Source organism: Ascidiella aspersa, chromosome 2, assembly GCF_963924565.1.
Source record: "Ascidiella aspersa chromosome 2, kaAscAspe10.2, whole genome shotgun sequence".
Lineage (NCBI taxonomy): Eukaryota > Metazoa > Chordata > Ascidiacea > Phlebobranchia > Ascidiidae > Ascidiella > Ascidiella aspersa.
In genome coordinates, this window is record NC_139448.1 from 15,787,740 (window position 1) to 15,807,417 (window position 19,678).

The 19,678-nt window shown below is 38.9% G+C and overlaps 2 protein-coding genes across 2 annotated transcripts; one reads left to right on the forward strand and one right to left on the reverse strand.

Moving 5' to 3' along the window:
- Positions 1-342: 342 nt before the first annotated feature.
- On the reverse strand, positions 343-10,319 carry LOC146163959 (uncharacterized). Its single transcript, XM_083380642.1, has 7 exons — positions 10,262-10,319; positions 9,853-10,063; positions 8,970-9,145; positions 6,405-6,601; positions 2,465-2,954; positions 1,298-1,398; positions 343-801 (listed from the first exon to the last, which is right to left on the reverse strand). The coding sequence occupies exons 1-7, from the start codon at positions 10,317-10,319 to the stop codon at positions 433-435; spliced, it is 1,602 nt and encodes a 533-aa protein (XP_083236768.1). The 3' UTR covers positions 343-432.
- Positions 10,320-11,014: 695 nt separating this feature from the next.
- Positions 11,015-18,509, forward strand: LOC146163960 (neuronal acetylcholine receptor subunit beta-3-like). The gene is made up of 10 exons (XM_083380643.1): positions 11,015-11,203; positions 13,159-13,268; positions 13,440-13,594; positions 14,245-14,297; positions 14,579-14,661; positions 14,735-14,868; positions 14,969-15,200; positions 16,869-17,017; positions 17,694-17,791; positions 18,366-18,509. Exons 1-10 carry the CDS (start codon positions 11,015-11,017, stop codon positions 18,507-18,509), a joined length of 1,347 nt encoding a protein of 448 aa, XP_083236769.1.
- The last annotated feature ends 1,169 nt before the right edge of the window (positions 18,510-19,678 follow it).

The following is a 19,678-nucleotide window of genomic DNA, read 5'->3' on the forward strand; positions in this document are numbered from 1 at the left end:
TAACTTATACGCGGTCATCGTTAAAAATCCCTTAGGAGGAAGTGAAACATACTTCTCGACTTCGCCCTATTCGAACAAGTGATAGAATGACAACAGGAAGTTAGACAACGAAGAAATTTAGCTGAATTGGCATGAAGCTTTATGCAACGTATATCGGCCTATCGGGGAAAAGGAAAAGTTACCGAGGAAGACCAACTGGTGTATTCGTTTGTTTGATGGCAAAGTAGCCTACTAACTGATCGAGAGATGTTGCGCCGCTCTCCAAAAACTTACCTAAATGTTTTCACTAAATCGTTATTCTATGAAGCGCTGATACACATCACAGCGCGACCGTACGTGTTTTTTGCTTTTATTGTAAAAAAAGTAACACGAAAGGAGGGCCGATAAAAAACAGCAGCCTTGGCAATTGGCGAAAAATAAATCTTCGGAGAGTCAAATCACAGCGTAAGGCGCCACCAACGCCCGCTGGTTACCCCTCAGTAGCAGAAGCTTGTGCTGGGGTTCACGGGCCTCGCGGAAAAACATACGCGACACGCGGCATGGGGGCTTTATGGTGGCCGTCATAACCGGTTCCCAAATGTTCCTGGTCCACGTTGGCACCGTACCGGGAGACTGGCAGGTACCGGAACGAGGACTGCCCAGTGGGCCGTTCAAATGGAACCCGCCATCCTTTTGCATTGTGCTGGTTTGCGAAAGCTCGCCGCTTTCTTCGTCTTCCGAGTCGGAGCAGAGATCGATGACGTCATCAGTTGCCGCATGATGACTGTCGACGTCAGTCCGCTCGTAGGAATTCGCGCAGCCCTGGAAGGAAACACTGTGTTGATTAGAAGGGAATATACGAGTCTTTGGTGTTTGTTTGTCGATAGTTCATATTTAACCACCATAAACGCCATTAAAACTTTATCGGTGGACAATTCTATATTTACCTAAATGCTTAACTGGGGAGAGTAGCGCGAAAAACATGTATAAACCTGCGTGGTATAATCACCAAAAATTAGCTCGATATTCGAATTTATCGTACAAATGTAATACCTAGCAATACTGTTTAACCAATCAGTGGATGTAACTTTAGATATTTGCACAAATTTGAGGTGGTAGAAAAATATTGGCATTATTTTTTTTTCTCCAAACTTTTTTTAAAACGGTAATCGCCCTGGTCAACAGAATTTTTCTAGTTAATACCAAATTCGAACCTATAAGAAGATAACTATCAGCGCTTAAAACAGCTGTGTGTAACAATTAATCAAAACGGCAATCGGCACCAGAAACGAGGCGGCTGATTCCGTTCGCGGCCTACCTTCTTAATGCTAAACACCGACTCAATGGCCGGCAGAACAGGCGATCCGCTTAGGTGAGCATGACGAGGCTGAACTCGGCCGGGCTTCTGGCATCTCGCGTCTGTGGGAAGAAAACAGTTGCGGTACAGAACTAAGTACGCGTGAATTGTATTTCCCCAAGTTTAGACCCGACACGGCGCGCCGGTTCCCACTTTCGACAACACAGCCCAATGGTAGGCCACTAGACTTTGACAAAATAAGGAAATCGAAACACAAGGTATTTCAATCACATCTTGAACACAATTTTGCAACGATTTTATTAGTGTTCAACAGCAAAAGACCAATAAAATGGTGTCAAAGGCTACAACTAATCGATATTTTTTCACTGCGAAAACACAAAACCTAACAAATTGCACAATTAGAAACACTTGGGCCCGCTTTTAAGTCAATAAAATATAAGTTTGATAAATAGGCATCCGCCCTAAGACTTCGAAGCGAGCGACCAAAATTGTTGTGAGGTCCGATGTAAACCAGTAGCACACAATGTTCCTGGACTATGTAAACTTAAACGAGTGTGTCTTACTAGACGTTCACCTTCGCAGCATAATTCAGTTTTTAAAGTGTTCTCAAATTATAACAAAATTATACGATACATAACAAAAACGTCAACACGATTTCCCGAGGACTGCGAACTCCGTTCTTATATCCGTATTAGTACTGCAAAAATTGAGGAACCTGTGTTTGCGCAAAACAAGCACAGTCGTCACGCTTTATTAATTTAAATCGGCGGCAAAGTAAATACAGATTCACTTCAGTTTGTAGAAATTCTCATCACACGGTTGATTTCATATTTATAAAAGTGGTACGTTGGAATAGTTTTAGTAAGAACTGTTTTATGACAAATGTTTTGTTAGCGATTATGATTCTCTGGTTGACCTCATCTAAGATTGGTGGTTCAAGTAAATGGTATCGGATAAACACCGATTAAACCCTAATATACTACTCCTAGGTTTGAATAATCTATTCGCACGCAATATATGCATTACATCAAAGCAACTATCTTTTTTATGAAAAAAAAACAATGGTCTCGATTGATCGTTCCAAGGATCTACCTTGACATAAAACCTTGTCTTGCATCACAACTGGCTACGCTTCCTTTACGTGCTACACAAAAACAAAAAACTTACCCACGCTGGCTCCTGCTCGACTGAGGGGCCAAAACACGCCGGAAGTGATGTACGTGGCAGCGGGGGCGTTCGATCGTCTGAGTCCCGAGTTAAGGGATTGCTTGCGTCTTTGGCAACGGACCCGGACGGGTGGTGAGTAATTGCAGTCAGTCGTAACATCCGGAGTCCGCTCCACGTCGCTTGCTTCCGATTCACTGTCGGATGAGAAAGCATCCAGTGGAGGAGGTCCGCAAAAGGAGTGATCGCTCCCGCAGACGCTAGACTTTTTCGGAGTCGGGGTTCCTTCCCATTCGGAGGACGCGCCATTGTCGTCGTCGGTCGCCACCAGAGGTCGCTTTCGGTCGACGAGCACGCTGTTTGAGGCATTTTGTGCGTTCGTGGGTCCGAGCATTGTTCCTTCGAGAAGCGAGTTGCTGAAGAGGCCCAAGTTGGCGAGAAAGTTCAGTTTCGCGTCGACGCTACACAGTTCTAGCAGGTTCGTGAGTAAATTCTGCAAAAAATAAACGAAAAGTAAGCTTCGGCAAATAAACGTCCAACCATTGAATACGATTTCCTGTCGCTCTAATCCTGTACGCTGACAGATCTAGTGATTAGCCCTACACGCACGGACTGCCAAAAGTGATACTGTCTTCCTGTCTAAACACCTTTCAGGGTAATTGGCAATTACCTTGTATTAATACGCCTACAAACATTATCTTTCTGATTTATTAATAACGAATTGCCTGCGTTGTATGCAAGCTACTAATAAACCTTCACCACATGCCATCCCTGCCAATGTTTTAAACCTATAGATCGACGCCAGTCAGCCCCAGCCACGCACAAAAAGCGTCACAGTCCAAGTGCGTTTAATCCCGCGCCGCTAAACAAAGGCGCGCTATTAGCGAGCGACAGCGCTCCGGTGGTTTTGCAGCAATACAGTCCGCTGGTCGCTATTGTGTACTTCGACTAAGAAGCAAATTTGAGAATTTGGGACAAGCAATTGATCACATTCGCGCGACTTCCCAGGGTTTAGAAACGCGACAGCAAAGCGCCGCAACTTCCTCTGCCAATAGCGCTCACTCACTGCGACGTGTATATGTGCAAACGCCAGTTGACGAGCCGTATTGAAACAAGTAACAATTACTATAAGCTGACACAAATGCACAATTGCATAAACGCGCCGAGGCTGCACATCCTTCGCGTACACATAACGCAGCGCTTAAGCAGCATATGTTGTTTTTCTTTCACGGGGTCACACCGCTGACAACTCCTTGCCCTCCAACGCACACTATGCCCGACTCGGTTCACTTCACAAGCGCAATGGGAGAGCAAGCAAGCAGCACGTTTAGGGCAAAGTCATCCGCTCGATTTAGCGACCAGATATCGTTTACAAACTCAATCAAACAATTAGCCAATCTGCTCGCTTCTTTTTTCCCTCTGCAGTTGCGGCCGCGGGATACTTTTTCTTTCTATATCGAGCAATCACACTCATTACAGCCAGTACTGGGCAACAGTGGCAGCCCTCTGCGGTTCGTTGAGAGCAAATAGCACGCTGTTTACCTGGCGCGATCATACAGCATACTCAACACAGTCCAGCGCGACTGGAGTGGTTAATCCCGCTTGTTGCTTTTTCGCTTTCCCATTACCAACCTTCAGTCAGCAGAGCGCTCCACGCGTACGACGCGCTGCTTGTTCAATTGCACAGTAAGCTCTAGATCGCATTGATCGAAAAGGCCATCGTCACGTTGCCCAATCGCATAACACAAACTTGCCATGAGACCCGCGCGACTCAATGCAAACAAGGACGCTCGTTGGCGCGATGGCAATAAAAAGCAAGGTCCCACTCGATCGTCCTGTGTAGCAACAACAGGCGCAGACACACGCGAAAGGCTCGCTTCTGCCACCACCGCTCAGTAATGCATCAATTGCACGGCGCCCAATCAATGACAATATACTGTCTTCCTGTGTTGGCGCGGCCGCAGCAATTCAAAACTTTCATTTCAGCACCGTCATCGACATTATAAATTCGAGCGCGCGGGTACTTGATGATGATAAGGGCACGAGTGTGAAAAGTCTGCAGGGCGCGAGCAGATATACAGATTAGCAGTGGCACGTATAATCTCGAAGCGCGACAAGCTGCCTGGCCAGCGCTTGCGTTTCATTCAGGAAATACGTAAGACCCAGAGCAATTCCACCGAAGCTCAGTGCCACCGATGCCTGATGGCTTTGCGATCAAGCGCCTATAAAATAATAACGGCGTTAACGGTTTGGGCTTCAGCCTCAGCGATCGCGCTTTCATGTTACTGGCGTGACTTATTTCGGAAATAATCGCATCATTGAATTTTCCCGCAGTTGTACACCGTGTAGCGGCGACTATGTGAATCTATAATATACACATACATTGTATATAAAGCAACAGTCTGTACGGGCTTGACGATTGTGAGCCGCGGTCGGCAGCATTCGCAGGTCGCATTTCCTTTCGCCATACGTGGTTAATATACCCGCAGGGAAGCAATCTTACAGCGTCGTCCAAGTTCCTAAAATTGAAACAACGCAAGCGAGCCATTATTATCGCCTCACAATGGCAAACTGGGCGGCCCAATTTTACCAAACACAACAAATCGATGGGATGGGTTCAGCTTTAGAAGGAAACTCAATCAGTGTTTATATTTTATACGCGTCACTTTTATATTTTTCAATATTAAATCAAAATATAAAAAAAAATTGGTGTTTCACTGGTGGCAGATCTTCAATTCAAATGTTTCTCGCAAGGAAAAAACGTCAGTATTTTACCATCAATCATACATATTACAACGTTAACTTCGCGATACATTTTACACGAGCACAATGCTAATATAACAAAGTTACCACAAAGCTTTCTGAAATAATTTCAAAGACTTACAAAGAAGTTAAAAACTTATAGTATTTTGAAGATCTAGAAATTGGATCGTTCAACGTGTCTGTAGTATCATTTGAAAACAAAACCATAAAGGTGCATAAAAATTATTTAATTTTTTTATTTTTAACCGCACTTACTTATCACATAACTTGAAGTTGCTGAAAATAGAAATAAATTCAAAGATAAGACTAAAAATATGTATAGGGATTTTGAAATACTTTTTAACACACAAATCAATTTACAGACTTTTAAAAATTTAGGGACTTCGTGGTAACCCCGTATTAATGCGTTAACAGAATGGCACACTATCCTTTTATGAGAACTCAGACGAATCCAAGCAGCTGTCCACTTTGTAAATACAAGTAACACGCCGGCGCTTTTTACTTCTGACCCTACTCCCTCTGAATCTTTGTTCTTACCCGCCTTTATATTTAGCTCCATGTGTTATACATTATCACGGCCCGCTGTTTTTTCTTTGTTTTCACTGCATTTTACTCCTATTCGACGCCGTGCGTTGAATAATTAAATTTTGCAAGTTAGTATTCAACGCACGATACTCCTTGCGACTCAAAACGCAGGTAAACGTGGACAATGTTGATAAAGTGCGTATCCGGCCCTGAATGTATTGGATATTATTAAAAAGGTCCGTCTATTTTCACGTGTAAGTGGGGAGATGAATTAAATTAACTTTAATTGTTAAGAACTGCTCTAATTACCAAAAGAAATGACGGCCAGACTGGCGTTAAGAAGCTTCGAAGTCCCCATACAATTTCGAGCGACATGGAAACAAACCTTTGAAGTATAGCTCACTTGTTCTTTACAACAATATAAACTTAACAAAGCTGACTCCCGATGCTTGGGCGACCAATTTTATAATATTAACACCCTAACAAACACAATTTTCTGTAAATAATTAAAGTTTTGCGAGTAACCAATGTTAGCACGCGTCTCTCTCTGTCCCGCGTCCCAGGCTTTGTAAATCACCTAGCTCATGTGGGTCATCCAAGCAGCAGGTGTTAAACGATCTGCCAGCGTTTAGGCAAAGCAACCAAAACGCCTTACCTTGTTGGCGACTCTGTCACGCTTTCGTCCACCGGGCAGCTGGGCCGCTCTTCTTTCTCCACGAAGGCGATGCCGACTCCTTGAAGGCGCTGAGCCTTTCCGTCGCTTTGACCGTTCGACTCCTCGAGTTCTGCTCGCGATTCGGCCCCGCGAAAAAGAAACGCACTCGTTAGACGCAACACACACGCGACAGTAGCCTACAGCACACACAGCAGCGAGGCCGACAGTCGTCGACGATAATAACTTGATATTGCGATGTCGGATATTGTGCGCGAGAGAGCGACGCCTCCAGCAACTTGACAACCCGCCGGGGCCGAGCGCTCGTACGGCATATGGCAAACCAGTTTGCGAATTCGTTGCGGAGCGCCGGTTAAACAAAACTCCTCGTCGCCTTTGCTGCCGCTGTATCACGAATCGCACACTATCATAGAATATGTCATTCGGCCGTTGTGTTGGCGTACCCTTTCACTCGCTGCCCTGGCCGACTATTATTCATTTACGCCCGATGGGAAAGTATATTGGCTAACTAAATCCCGCCGCCACTCGGCATACATTTGTTGCGCTTGCGCTTAGACAATTAAATCGTGTTTGATTTTCCTGTGTCGACGATTAGCCCTTGAAAACACCCAATGTACACGGTCGAAATATATAATGCAAGCATACGGAAGAAGAATCCAATATAATCGAAATCATATATTTAAATCGATATTATTTATCGGTATGTAAGATAATAGTTGTATTTTTAAATTAAGTGTAAATTTAGTGTCTAAATTAAGTCACCAATTTACGAAAAATTCTTACAACATCTGGTTTACAATGTTTTGGGAAATTGTGGTGTAAAATAGTTACTTTTTCCTTAAAAAAATATAAAATCATTCTATTTACTTTCTTATTAAATTAACAATCCTCGTTGTGCTGTTGGCCGAGTTCCTTGGCAAGAAAGCATAATCATTTTTGAAAATAAATGAAGTACTGTTTAAATATATACATACATCGTTTACGATATTGCTCTCCTTTTGGATTTTTACACTGACTTTAAAAAATATTCCATTAGATCTTTGAACAAAGCCTAAACATTACACTCATTACTTTCGAGATTTTGAAAGGGGTTTATCTTAATGGAATCCGAAGCCATTTGGCAGCACGTTTCTGCTTGTCGATCACTGCCCCGCTGACGCGTATATAAACAATAACAAGTTTAAAATAACAAAAAAAACTTTTTTTACACAAGTCTGATCCTGTGTTTCACTCAGGTTTTTAAACTTTGAGTTTTAAAATTTATAAGTATTTATGGAAGATAGAAAAAAACGTGTTTTACGTTCTGTAGCGACACCATTCGTCAAACGTTACGCTATATATAAACGTCCAATACTTATGCAAATTAAAAAAAATAAAAATTTAAGTATGAAAGCAGAGTTAAAACTGTCGCACATCGAGTTATGTTGGGTTTTCAAGAACACGATAAATTGGAATAGCTTTAAACTGCACCAGACTATTTTTTTCTTTAATAGGATTTGAAGAGTTTCTTATATCCTTTCTATCCAAAGGGTGTTTTACCTGCAAGTTTCGCAAGTATATTTTTTGTAGTCTATCAGTTACTAATGTTTTTTTACGAAAGAAATATTTAAAATGTACAAAACTAGTTATTGCATATGTTTTTATGTTCGTGTTTGAAAAGTTTTCAAATAACAAAGCGAAGCAAATACTTGCGCATTAAAAGATACTTACTTAAAAAGCAGCATTTTATTCGATTTCACTCGTTGAGTTCGGTTCCACTTGACGGTGAAAAAATCTGGCCGCTTTCTTTTTCGACCATTGCGATGTTGGCCCTCCGAGAAAGAAGCTGTGTTTAAGGCAAATTATTATATCAAAAAGTATAGAAAACCTGTATCGTGCTGCATTGAATATTCTTAAAATGATGAAATCAAGACAACCAATTAGTTAAATTTAAAGGGACACCAAACTACACTTTCGCTCATGTTGTTTTTTAAAGAATAGTTTTCCATGTTTCCTTCCATCTCGTAATAATTAAATTTAATAAGTTCAATACAAAATTTCCGCCACTCAAACGGAAGTCCTTAGATTTATCCGCTCCCTTATGTAAAAAGTTTAGTGAACCCTGCATTATTTGAACGTATTTACCAGATACATGGCAAACATGATTATATCAAGTACGTGCGCAGGTGCCCAATACGTTCCGCTTAAGCCGAAAAACAGTAAACAAAGTTAAAAAAATATTAAACGTAAAAATGCCCAAAGGGTGCCCTCTGGACACATATTTAAAACTTTACTAAAGTAAACAAATTGGGTACTGAGGCTAGTATGCCTAAATATCTTGCAAATTAGTGATTTGGGCTTTACCAAAACGAAGTTTTATTGTTGGGAAACACACTCGAAAAATTGTAAAAGTTAAGAGGCACACTTGTTTAAGTGTTTTCCCTAATTTACTTATATTATGGTATTAATCGAATAATTAAATCTAAGAGACACGGCGAAGGATATAATAATACGAACTAAACCAGCCCCTTTAACGTACGCTATTAATCCGATAAAATGTTTTCTTACCATCATCACGTGCAGAACCAGAGTCGTCTGAATCTGTGCACTCGTGTCCCTGGAAGGACGTCGACTCGAGATGCACCCACCGACCGCAGACGTAGCATTTACGAAAGCTTTTAGAATGAGACAAACTGTTCCGCACGCAGGTTGAATAGGACTTGAGCGTTTTGAAATAGGGATACCTAAGCGAAATTGTATCAGTGGTTATTGAGGCTGTATATGGAGGTAATTTGGTAATTCTATCACCTGGCGTTGATATGTTACCCAAACGAAACTAATAGGTTTAAATCAGGAGAAATTTCTAATGGTTAGCCAGTCTGATATCATCCCAATTTTAAGCCACACTTCGAAACATAACATAATTGGTTGATAAAACATAAAGGCCTGGACATATAATTTTGTTTTAAGCACTATTTCAAGGTTTAATACGTTAAATCCAATACATGTTTCTGTTATGTACTTCTGTTTGTTCCTTTGAAAAAATATTTGATCACACTAAGACATAGTTATATGCAGCGATCTCGTAATATATTTAAAATGATATTAACTAAACCATTTCAGTATGAGAACACAAGTCAAACAAACCTGTTTATGACGTCAGTGTTAAGTTTGTTCGAATCAATTCTTAAATTTAAAACACAGATTCGGTACAAACTGTGTTTTCCTAATATATACGGTGTAGCTACATTAAGTGGGATACGCTTCTGGCGACAACGATTGTTCTTTACACTTGTTAACGTTTATGAAGTAATAAAAATGTAGTTTGTGGCCGTAGAAGTTTCAGAAAAAGAAACTCGTACCGTTAACCCTTTAGTAGTGTGAACTGTGACTGAAACAAACAAGTTTTGCTTAAATCTTTTTAACAAATAAATAAAGATCGTTAGATTACTGATCCGATATCCACTTTAGAATTGATGCGATGAACATTGCATTGGTCTGCATATTTTTGAAGGCCATCGTAACAAGCAACTCGTAGGTATAGGGAGGGCGTTCATGATGAATCGACGATTTTTGCCGGTGACGCTGCTGTTGGTTTGTAGCTCGAATTTTTAGTTTTAAGTGGTCTTGGCCCTTCCAAATTACTCTGAAGAAAGTATTTTCTGCACAAAACATGCTAGTCTAGTTTAGAAAATAAAGAATGATGCCACAATAGTCACGTGGTCGTCATCACAAGGCTAGCTCGACCTACGTCGCATGTTCAAAAATCACTTTGTTCAAGTTTGTATAATATTATAGTTGCATGAATCGATAAAATAGTTGAAACTAAAATTACAATGTTTAACATTAGCACTTTTTACCTGCATAAGCTTCTTTGTGATTTACCATTTGCGGAATGTTGCATTCCATCGTTCTCATTATATCTTACAAAATTGTCCTGCCTTGGTTTAAAGTCCTTCTATTGGTAGTTACAACTTTACCGATAAAACAAACAGTGTAACCTGTGACAAGAAATACAACAATTAGTGCTGCGCCTGCTAACTAAGTCATAAACTAAATCCATTCGCCTTCTGTTGAATATCACATCGTTCTACAAGTTTTATGACGTTTGAATGGAAGTTATTCGGTGATTGTTTACATTCGAACACATAAAGTCATAAAGGAAAGAAGTTTAACTCAAATAGCTTACCTTACCGTGCCGTTGTTTTTTCGTTGTAAGTAAGGGTAAACTGATGTAAAAAAAGTTTTAGATTTGCGTTAAATTGTAGTATGAAGGTGTGGTATTTTTATTCGAAACACTTGCAAGCAGGAAATTTTCTATAGTTGGATTATTCCTTCTTTTGACTTGAAACTAATCTTGGTCTCATCGATTTTAATCATTCGTCTTGGGAATAGGTTATATTGATTTTTTCCTCTGCGCGTTTTTAAGGCGCGTATAAACTGTTCAGTTTTCCCTGAGCGTTGGTCTACCTTTAGGCAATGGAATATTCTGTAAGGATAACTTTTGCCCTTGTGTGTTGTTATCTGCTCGGCTTTACTACAGGTTTGTTAATTTGTGTTTGAAGTTTCATTTCTGAGTTAATGTATAGCTATTTTTACTAGCAATTCAAAGGATGCAGACCGAAGAAATCTTGTTTTCGCATTTATTTCGGAGCCTTGAAGATGGCGGCTATAATAAGTGGATAAGGCCGACTGAAAATCCGAATGACCGCATCACAGTTAAGTTTAAACTAGTTGTTAGACAGCTCCTTGACGTCGACGAGAAACGTCAGTTGATGAGCACCAATGTTTGGATGAAACAGGTGACATTTTCATTGGAATATATTAATTGACAAATATGTAATCCACTTTATACTAGCCTACAGATAAAGCATGTTCCCTGCTCACTTACACTTACCAACGTTTTATTGATCGACCGGGCGTTTAGATCTGCCGAAAATGGCGTCGGTCTGTTCGCTCTGTATAATACCGGAATTATACACAACCGAAACCAACTTTAAAACTTTTTTTTAATTAAACACATCAAACTTGTGCTTAATGAAGTTATTTTGTCGTTTTTGACCATTAAACCTCGTTTTTTGTGATGTTTCAAGCGATCATTTTTTAAATTACACCTTATACAGCTTTGTAAAACTCATCTACAATTTAGAGAATACTTGATTTATTTGCACGTAAGGCTTAACAAATGTTAAAAACAAAGGTTTTTAAAAAATGTTTTGCGTTTTTTTAGTTTCAACCGAGAAAGAAATAACATAACGTGGTAAATGTCACGGTATATTAAATTTTAGTAAAAGGGCCATTAATGCAGGTGTCGGCAACCTTTTTTGCACTGCGGACCGGTTTGAAACTGAAATTTTGTCATGAGCCGGCCTTAAAAAAACAACAAATGTTCAGTAAAGGAATTTTTTACAACTTTTTCTAATGGCAACTTTAAGCTTGTTTTGCCGCAAAGAGATGTTCCTATCTAGGAATTATTGAAATTAGGGAAACCCGCGGGCGGCATCTGCGCCGCCAAGCAATTGAATTGAATTTAACCCAGCCCGCGGCTAATTTGAATAAAACTTTTAGGCCTTAACGTTTTTTTCTTAAATTACACTTGTATACATACCATTATTACCATTTGTTATAAGGATATTTAAAGCATACTTTTAAAAGAAGTCACACTTTGTATAACTTATAATAATGTATTTCAGATCCCATTTTTGACCAGGCCTTATACTACACTTTAAAAATTAGCCTATGTAATATAAAAACGAAAAAATAATAATGGCAATATGAAAAAGTACGAACCCAGAGTACAGAATAGACATACGTACTAGGCTAGCCAGATTGGCTTTTCTGACAACAAAGTTCACAAATCTGTCCTTTTTTCAATGTGGTTGATGTCAGAAAAATCATTAGGCTTTTTGGCTTTTTCTGTCATTTTTATAGAGTCTAAAAGTATATAGGCTAAAACTAATTAATATGCATATCCTACGTTTTTTCGAAACCTTCCCTGCTTAAATATCAAAATAATAAATTATTTCATTATGGGACATAGTTTATAAACATTGTTAGCATGATATTATTGCATTTTAAGATGAGCACTCTTAAACATCAAAAACATGATATTTTAGCCCATTTTTCGATATATTGTAAGTAGGCCTGTAACGCGAAATTTGGTCCGGGGCCAAAACCGTTGGAACAGCCGCTAAAACAGGTCCGGCTAGGCCAAAACTGGTCCGGCCTTCAAAATCGCTTATTTATCCTTAAACCCTAACCCTAAGATCCGACCGGACCAGTTTTGGCGCTTGATTACGACCAAAATCGATTTTGGCCGGACCAATTTGGGCGTGACAGGCCTACTAGAATTTAGATTTTGTAATAAAAGATGCATTTTTGATATTGTGAAAGTGCTATGTAACTCATATGGCCACAGCACACTAGTTGTTTTGAACCCAGGGAGCTTGATACTAATTGTAATTTTTCATCATACCAATCAATCATGGAATATATTAAAACGAAAGTGAATGTGTCTTAAATATAAAAATACATTTAATTCTTTTTCACTTTTTACCAGTTTTTTACGTACAGTTCGTGTTTATACAAAATTTTAATCTGGCAACCGTGCTACGGACCGGTAACAAACTCATCGCGGACCGGCGGTTGCCGACCACTGCATTAATGCATTTTCCTACTGTTGCCGGCCCTCGCCTATATTAAATTAATAGAACATACCCCATCACAAAACTTACGCTAACCTTTTTTTTGCACACAGAGTTGGCAAGACAAAAAATTAACATGGAATCCGGCGCTCTATGGAAATGTAACATACTTCAAGGTCCCGACCGACTACATATGGATTCCGGATATTATTCTAATGGGAAAGTAGATCCTCGTTATTCGAAAATTTAGTCTACTTGATAAGACTTGAATTTTTAAATTTTTTTTCTACGTCCGTAATAATTTATTTTAAAGAATTGTCCTAGAATTTACGAAATTTTGTACACAACCAATTAGCCCAAAATACTCCTAAATTGGCCAATAAAAATATTCCAGTACCGACGGCAACTTTACTGGAAGTCACATGACACGCGCGGTTGTACATCATAATGGTCTAGTTTCTTGGGAGCCTCCGGCGTCTTTCAGGTCGTGGTGCAACATCGACGTCACTTACTTTCCATTCGATGTTCAAAACTGCTCCATGAAGTTCGGTAAGTTTTACATTGATTGGTTCAGCTGGTTTATGTTGATGATAGATTTGTCGTAGTTCTTAACCTGTGCTGCACGTGCTATAAGGGGTGTCCGATTGCCTTTAAGGAAGGGGTTCTTAAACTTTTTTTTACCGCGGACCCCTAATTTTTTTTTGGTTTGCATGGACCACGGTGAACCAAAATTACGTCACAATACAAAGAGACTTTATAAATCTGCTGATTTCGCTGACAAAAACGTAAAAGTGAGATTGAGTCTTACTATACATTCATTTTAAAACCGTTTTTTTTTAATTAAACTGTTTTTCTTGGAAAATTGATTACCGATACTTCTTATTTGAATTAGGCTTTTATGGACCCCTAAAACTAGCTCACGCAATTTAAGAACCCCTGCTTTAAGGTAATGCCCAAGCAGCTTACTACGAGTTTGAGTAATTTTTGCGATTTATTTACTGCGCGTTTGGTCTTTGTAGGCTTAAATTTTGCGTAAGACGTTTTTTTAACCAAAATCACACGCAGCCACAGGGTATTTACAATATAGGCGGTATACGGCTATTAGCAACTAAAACTGTTGGAAAACAACTGGTGTTGATCGAATGCACAACGTTCTTTTTTTTTAAACATTTAACATTTTTCTTCAAACTTTTTAACAGTTTCTTGGACATATGACCACAACCAAGTTGTGCTTGAACCAATGGATGACGAGGTAAATTGTTTAAAACAACATAAAACCCACAGTAAGCGTCGTCTTTAAGTCCAAACGTTCACAAAGTATTTAATAATGGACGATTGCTTTACGCTGTTACCACCAAGCTATAGTTTAGTGCCAAATGAAAATCGTTTATTTCTATAAACCAAATTTTTTTAACGCCCATCTGAAGAATAATAAAAACGCTAATAAAAAATACTGCACTACTGCTGGGTATAGTATATACCAAAAACATTTACGCAAACCACGCCTTGGGGTTAATTAGGACTTTACTGCAGGTGGACCTATCGCATTTTCTCAACAACGGTGAATGGGAAATAGTGGACACGCACGTTGAAAACTACCACGTAAAGAATCTGACGTAAGCGAAATTATTCTAGCTAACAAATTGAATTGATGTATCAGCAAAATACCGCGCACTATCCGTTTCTTAGAACAAACTACCAGCAGCAAATCGATGTCATGATGGGAAAATACGGTTTGAAATATTGTTTTATAATGCGTCGACTTCCTCTTTTCTATACCGTTTTCCTAATTACTCCTTGCCTCGGAATATCCTTTCTCACCGGTAAGTTGATATTCAAATGCAGTATTACTATTAACCACGCCCATTATGCTAAACTTTAATTGTAAAAACGTCTCTATAGGCTACTTCTCTTTCTGCACAGGCCTCGTCTTTTATCTTCCTTCGGACTCGCAAGAGAAGATCACCCTTTGTATCTCAGTTCTGCTGGCTCACACGTTCTACCTCCTGGTCATTACCGAGATTATCCCCTCCACATCGAACGCCATCCCGCTTATTGGAGAATACCTGCTCTTCACCATGATCTTTATCACGCTCTCTATCATCATCACTACTGCCGTGATTAACGTCCACTACCGCAACAACACAACCCACAGGCAAGTTTTTGCGCCTTAATTATAAATGATAAATTGTGTTTAACCAAGGGCTGCGGAGTCATTTAAAGCAGCCCGAGTCCGACTCTGGCTCAATTTTTCGGTTCGTCTAGTTCCAAGTCCGGTTTGACTCTACACTGTAGTGTACAGTAATCCACTTATACAGGTTCAAATAACTCCTTCACCTAAAACAGGGGTTCCCAACCTGTGGGCCATGGCCCCCTAGGGGGCCATGAACGTTTTTCAAGGGGGCCACGAAAAAAATTATAAAATAGTATTTTTTTTTAGTTTATTATCTTCTACTCCACTATAACAAAACAAAAATAAATTTAAATTAAATGAACTCTAAAAGCTGAAAGAAGAGACGGCAGCCCAATTTAGCTTTGAGAAGGATAGTTTGACCACATTTTGGGCAAAACTAAGCAATTCGTACCCTAAGCTTAATGAAATTGTCATGCCATTGCTGTTGCCTTTATCATTAACATATCGTTGTGAATGTGGATTTTCAACAATGTTACTTGTGAAAAGAAAGCAGCGCAGTGTCTTGGATATTCAATATGACATGCGGCTGGCTCTTTCCACCACTAAATCAGCAATTAAGACATTATAAAAGCAGAAACATGTTTAACCATCACATTGACCAAATTTACTAATGCAGGCTACTATCATGTTTATTGTGTGTTGTATTTATATCAATTTATCATTCTAACTGCCAGCTACTGTATAAACCAGTTTTTAAATAAATTGACATTTCTGTATTTTTTCAAAGGTTGAAAAAATAGGGGTGGCCATTGATTTCTCCAAATTTTAAAGGGGGCCACAGTGTAAAAAAGGTTGGGAACCTCTGACCTAAAATACGTGGTTGTGTGGCGGCTGGTGGGTATAGTCCTAATCGAGTCCCGAGTGCGACGACAGCGAAGCAAACCGACGCCGTCAAGTCCCAAATTCAACTCCGCAGCCCTGGTTTAAAACAAGCAAAGGAGCTTTCTTGCTCAATAAACAAATGAAAATCATTTGGACTCCAGTCATAAGATTGAAATAAGAACAACATCAACTTTGGATTAAAACACAGCTCAGAATAAGACCAAACTGGGACTAATACCGGACCTAAGTTGTAATAACGTCTAAATCGCAAAAGCTCTAAATACGTCGGAATAAGACCTAAATGGCAAGAATCAGGCCTATACAACAGTTTACCTAGCCCCAAACCCCACCCCTAAGTACATCACTAATTCCCCTGCTAATTTCAACCCTAACCCATTTTCTAACCCTACCATATACCCATCAGTACCCAAAACAGGACCAAACAACCGGTGCCAAAACAGCGTCGCCATTCATATTGGGGCGCCCAAATGTCGACACCAAAACGGTCGTTGCCAGACTCATGTGCCCCGATCGTCCAATACCCTCTCCTTACAGTTTCGGGAGTTAATTTGATCATTTAGGCCTTATTCCGATAAATTTAGGACTTATTCCTACAGGTTTATGTCTTATTTCGACGATTAAGTTCTTATTCCGTAGTGGATATTTACTGCATATTTGGCTTGATTATGTCGTTGGTCCTAATCCAATGGTTTTATAGACTTTTCTGCTTAAGGTATTATCGCTTTTTAGCTCACTGTATGTTCCAAATTTTTTAGAGCGGTTGTATTTCTTTTCGATATTTGGCAGGTCCCTCCCACTCAGGTTGCGTTACGTGCTTCTCAACGCAGCGCCGAGAATACTTTGTCTACGGCCCTTCTCCGGGCGAATCCAGTGGAACCTTCCCATTATCGACCTCAACTCCACACTGGGACACCGGACACTAAACAACTTCCCACACACACCCAAGTAAAACTTTAAGTTTATCATTTGTACATCGAGACTACTGGAAGAAACAACCCTTGTTTAGTGTATAAGACATGTAGCAGATTTAGCGTTTGTCGAGTGAGATATTAAAAAAATATTCCGGGAAGATTTGGAGATATTACGTAAATGAAATATCTCATCCCTTTAACAAAATAAATTTCTGTAAAATTCAATGTTTAAATTGTATAACATATTGTTTTAGATGTAAATTACCATGTTACCTTCTTCTGAATGGTTTTTGACATTTCTCTTACGATTAAAATTACATTTGTAAATTTGTCAGAATTTTGACTGTAAGTTTTAAACCATTTAAATGTTCACAAGTCATTTTAAATCATAACAGACTGCGTTTAACAGTATAATTATAAAAATACCATTGGCAAAAAGGATCCGTTACTACTGTATTTACCTCGATTTCCTTCAAGTTCTTTAAGTATTTAATTAGCGTAGGACAAAAACGAAAAAAACAAAAACGAAAATAGCGTAGGACAAAAACGAAAAAATAGGTTATTTCCCCCGACATTTTGTAGTATATTGCTTTTTAAAAATGAAAACAAAAAACAATACAAGCCCCAATCACACACACATCTAATATGTTAAGCGATTATTTTTTAACTCTCGATATTTCGCTTTGTTTCAGTATGAAAGGGACCGGCTCTCCTTCTCACAACGCATACTTAGCCACTGCTTTGGCCTGCGTTCGATTCTTTGTCAAGCGCATAAAGCAGAAGATACGTCAACGACGGGTATGTATTCAGTTAGAGTTAGACCAATTGGTTTTGCATTAAAGTGGTTACTGGAGAACAGCAGGCCGTAAACCCCTAAAATTATATCTTTGTTAATTTTAGATATTTAAATGCGAAATATTTTGTGCGGATTTTTGCATTTTTAGTTGATTTTGGCCTGTTTAACTAATTCCTTTTTTTCCAATCTCAAATTAGATACAATTTTTAGCATTGAAGATAAACATATCATGAAAATATATTCAAAATACAAGTTTTGCCAAATAAAATTAGATAAATGATAAATGTTATTTAGCCGCCTAACAGTTTTTGCATGGATTATCGCCAGCCATAAAGCTGTGGAGCAAATGGCTCTCGCAAATGTTTGCCCAAAACGTTTTTGTAAATGTCATTATATAGATATGCAAATATTACGATTTGTCTTATTTGCCATTTGTGCTTTTAAATTAAGAGTTTTTTGCACAAAATAAACCCTATTTTTCAACAGCAATTTTTTTAAATCCTCGTTTTATGCCATCTTATGAAACGTGGGGGTCGAGAAAAAACTGAACCTCTTGATTCTATTTTCGTTTTTTAGGAGACTGAAGAATGGATGTATGCAGCCATGGTGATGGACCGAATATTCCTTGCCCTTTTTATGCTAATTTCTTCGGTCGGTACGGTCGTACTATTTTTTCCGGCCTGGATCGACTACACAAGCCACGCCATTCACAAAGAATGAAACAACCATCTTCATTTGCTTCTGTAGCTTAAAGAGTTAAAGCTGATACAAAGTTATCACGCGAAAAATGTCTACCATAAGTATTAGAAATACAAAAGAATGGTTTATTTAATCTGTATAGTTTTTGTTTTAGATAAAATGTACCTTAAAATTTTCCCAATAGTGATTGTTCCTAAAAAAATTACTGTAGATTTTTTACCTTAGCCTAGTGATTTAGTGCAGCAACTATTTAACCTGTAATAAATGTATTTTTAACATTTCCTAAATGGTGGTACTATTGTGTCAGATAGCTTTAAATGCGTGATTTAGGATCGTGTTGTCCGTAGCGTTAATATTCCGTCATTATGTTCTCGTACAATGTACCGGTACTTCTGCGGAAGCTGTGTTTCCACCTGTTATGATTTATTCTACCCTCACGCATAATGCCCATATTTACTGATTGTCAAGCTTTTTAAAACATAGGTCCACAGACGACTTCAGGTTACGTGGGTTATGGCTGAACGATTGTAATCTGCTGCAGTCTAGTTAATTTTTTGGTCATTTTGTGAAAAAAATGCAACTTGGCACGAATTTGTTTGTTTTTTCATTTTCATACCGCTATAAATCCAACAAAAAAAATTGTAAAATGTTAATAGCTTTGGCAAAACTGTTTTTTTTTTAGTCATGCTGCCATTGAATTTATTTAAAATTTATGTTTTGTGTTTTCAGTGGTTCTGAATTTAGTTGTAATAACTTATACAGGGACTAATGACTAGTGGTTTTATTAGAGCTCTCGCCCTTGTCTCGCCATGCTTTTTGGACATGCCCCTCCCCCCCCAAAACTTTTATAAATTGAGTGCCAAAACGCCAACCAAAACTCCCATTTAGATAATTGGTTATTTACACATTAGCGGTAGCTTTTTAGTTTCCAGTGTCTATATTGCATTGTTTAATGTAACCGCTTTAAATTATAGTATGCACCATATTTTTAAAGTTTTCTGCGGCGTATTTTCCTATAGGTTTTCATTGCTCACCATTTTGCTAAATCTACCTCTTATAGCCTTGTAAACTAGTCAGTAAACAATTTGCCTAGTTCACGTTTATAGTGCAAACACACATCTCCAAAATCAATGCATGATGACTTGCTCCTCACGTTCGATTGCTGAAGCATTGACATATCTGCACAAACC

Bases quoted from the DNA above. Each gene is read 5' to 3' on its own strand.
- LOC146163959 (XM_083380642.1), bottom strand. From the start codon at position 10,319: ATGAGAACGATGGAATGCAACATTCCGCAAATGGTAAATCACAAAGAA. The intron at 10,064-10,261 runs GTAAAAAGTGCT...TGTTTTGTGCAG, and splicing joins TCACAAAGAAGCTTATGCAG to AAAATACTTTCTTCAGAGTA. The intron at 1,399-2,464 runs GTAAGTTTTTTG...TTCTTCCCACAG, and splicing joins TCGAGCAGGAGCCAGCGTGG to ACGCGAGATGCCAGAAGCCC.
- LOC146163960 (XM_083380643.1), top strand. From the start codon at position 11,015: ATGCAGACCGAAGAAATCTTGTTTTCGCATTTATTTCGGAGCCTTGAA. The intron at 13,595-14,244 runs GTAAGTTTTACA...ACTTTTTAACAG, and splicing joins AAACTGCTCCATGAAGTTCG to TTTCTTGGACATATGACCAC. The intron at 14,869-14,968 runs GTAAGTTGATAT...CTTTCTGCACAG, and splicing joins CGGAATATCCTTTCTCACCG to GCCTCGTCTTTTATCTTCCT.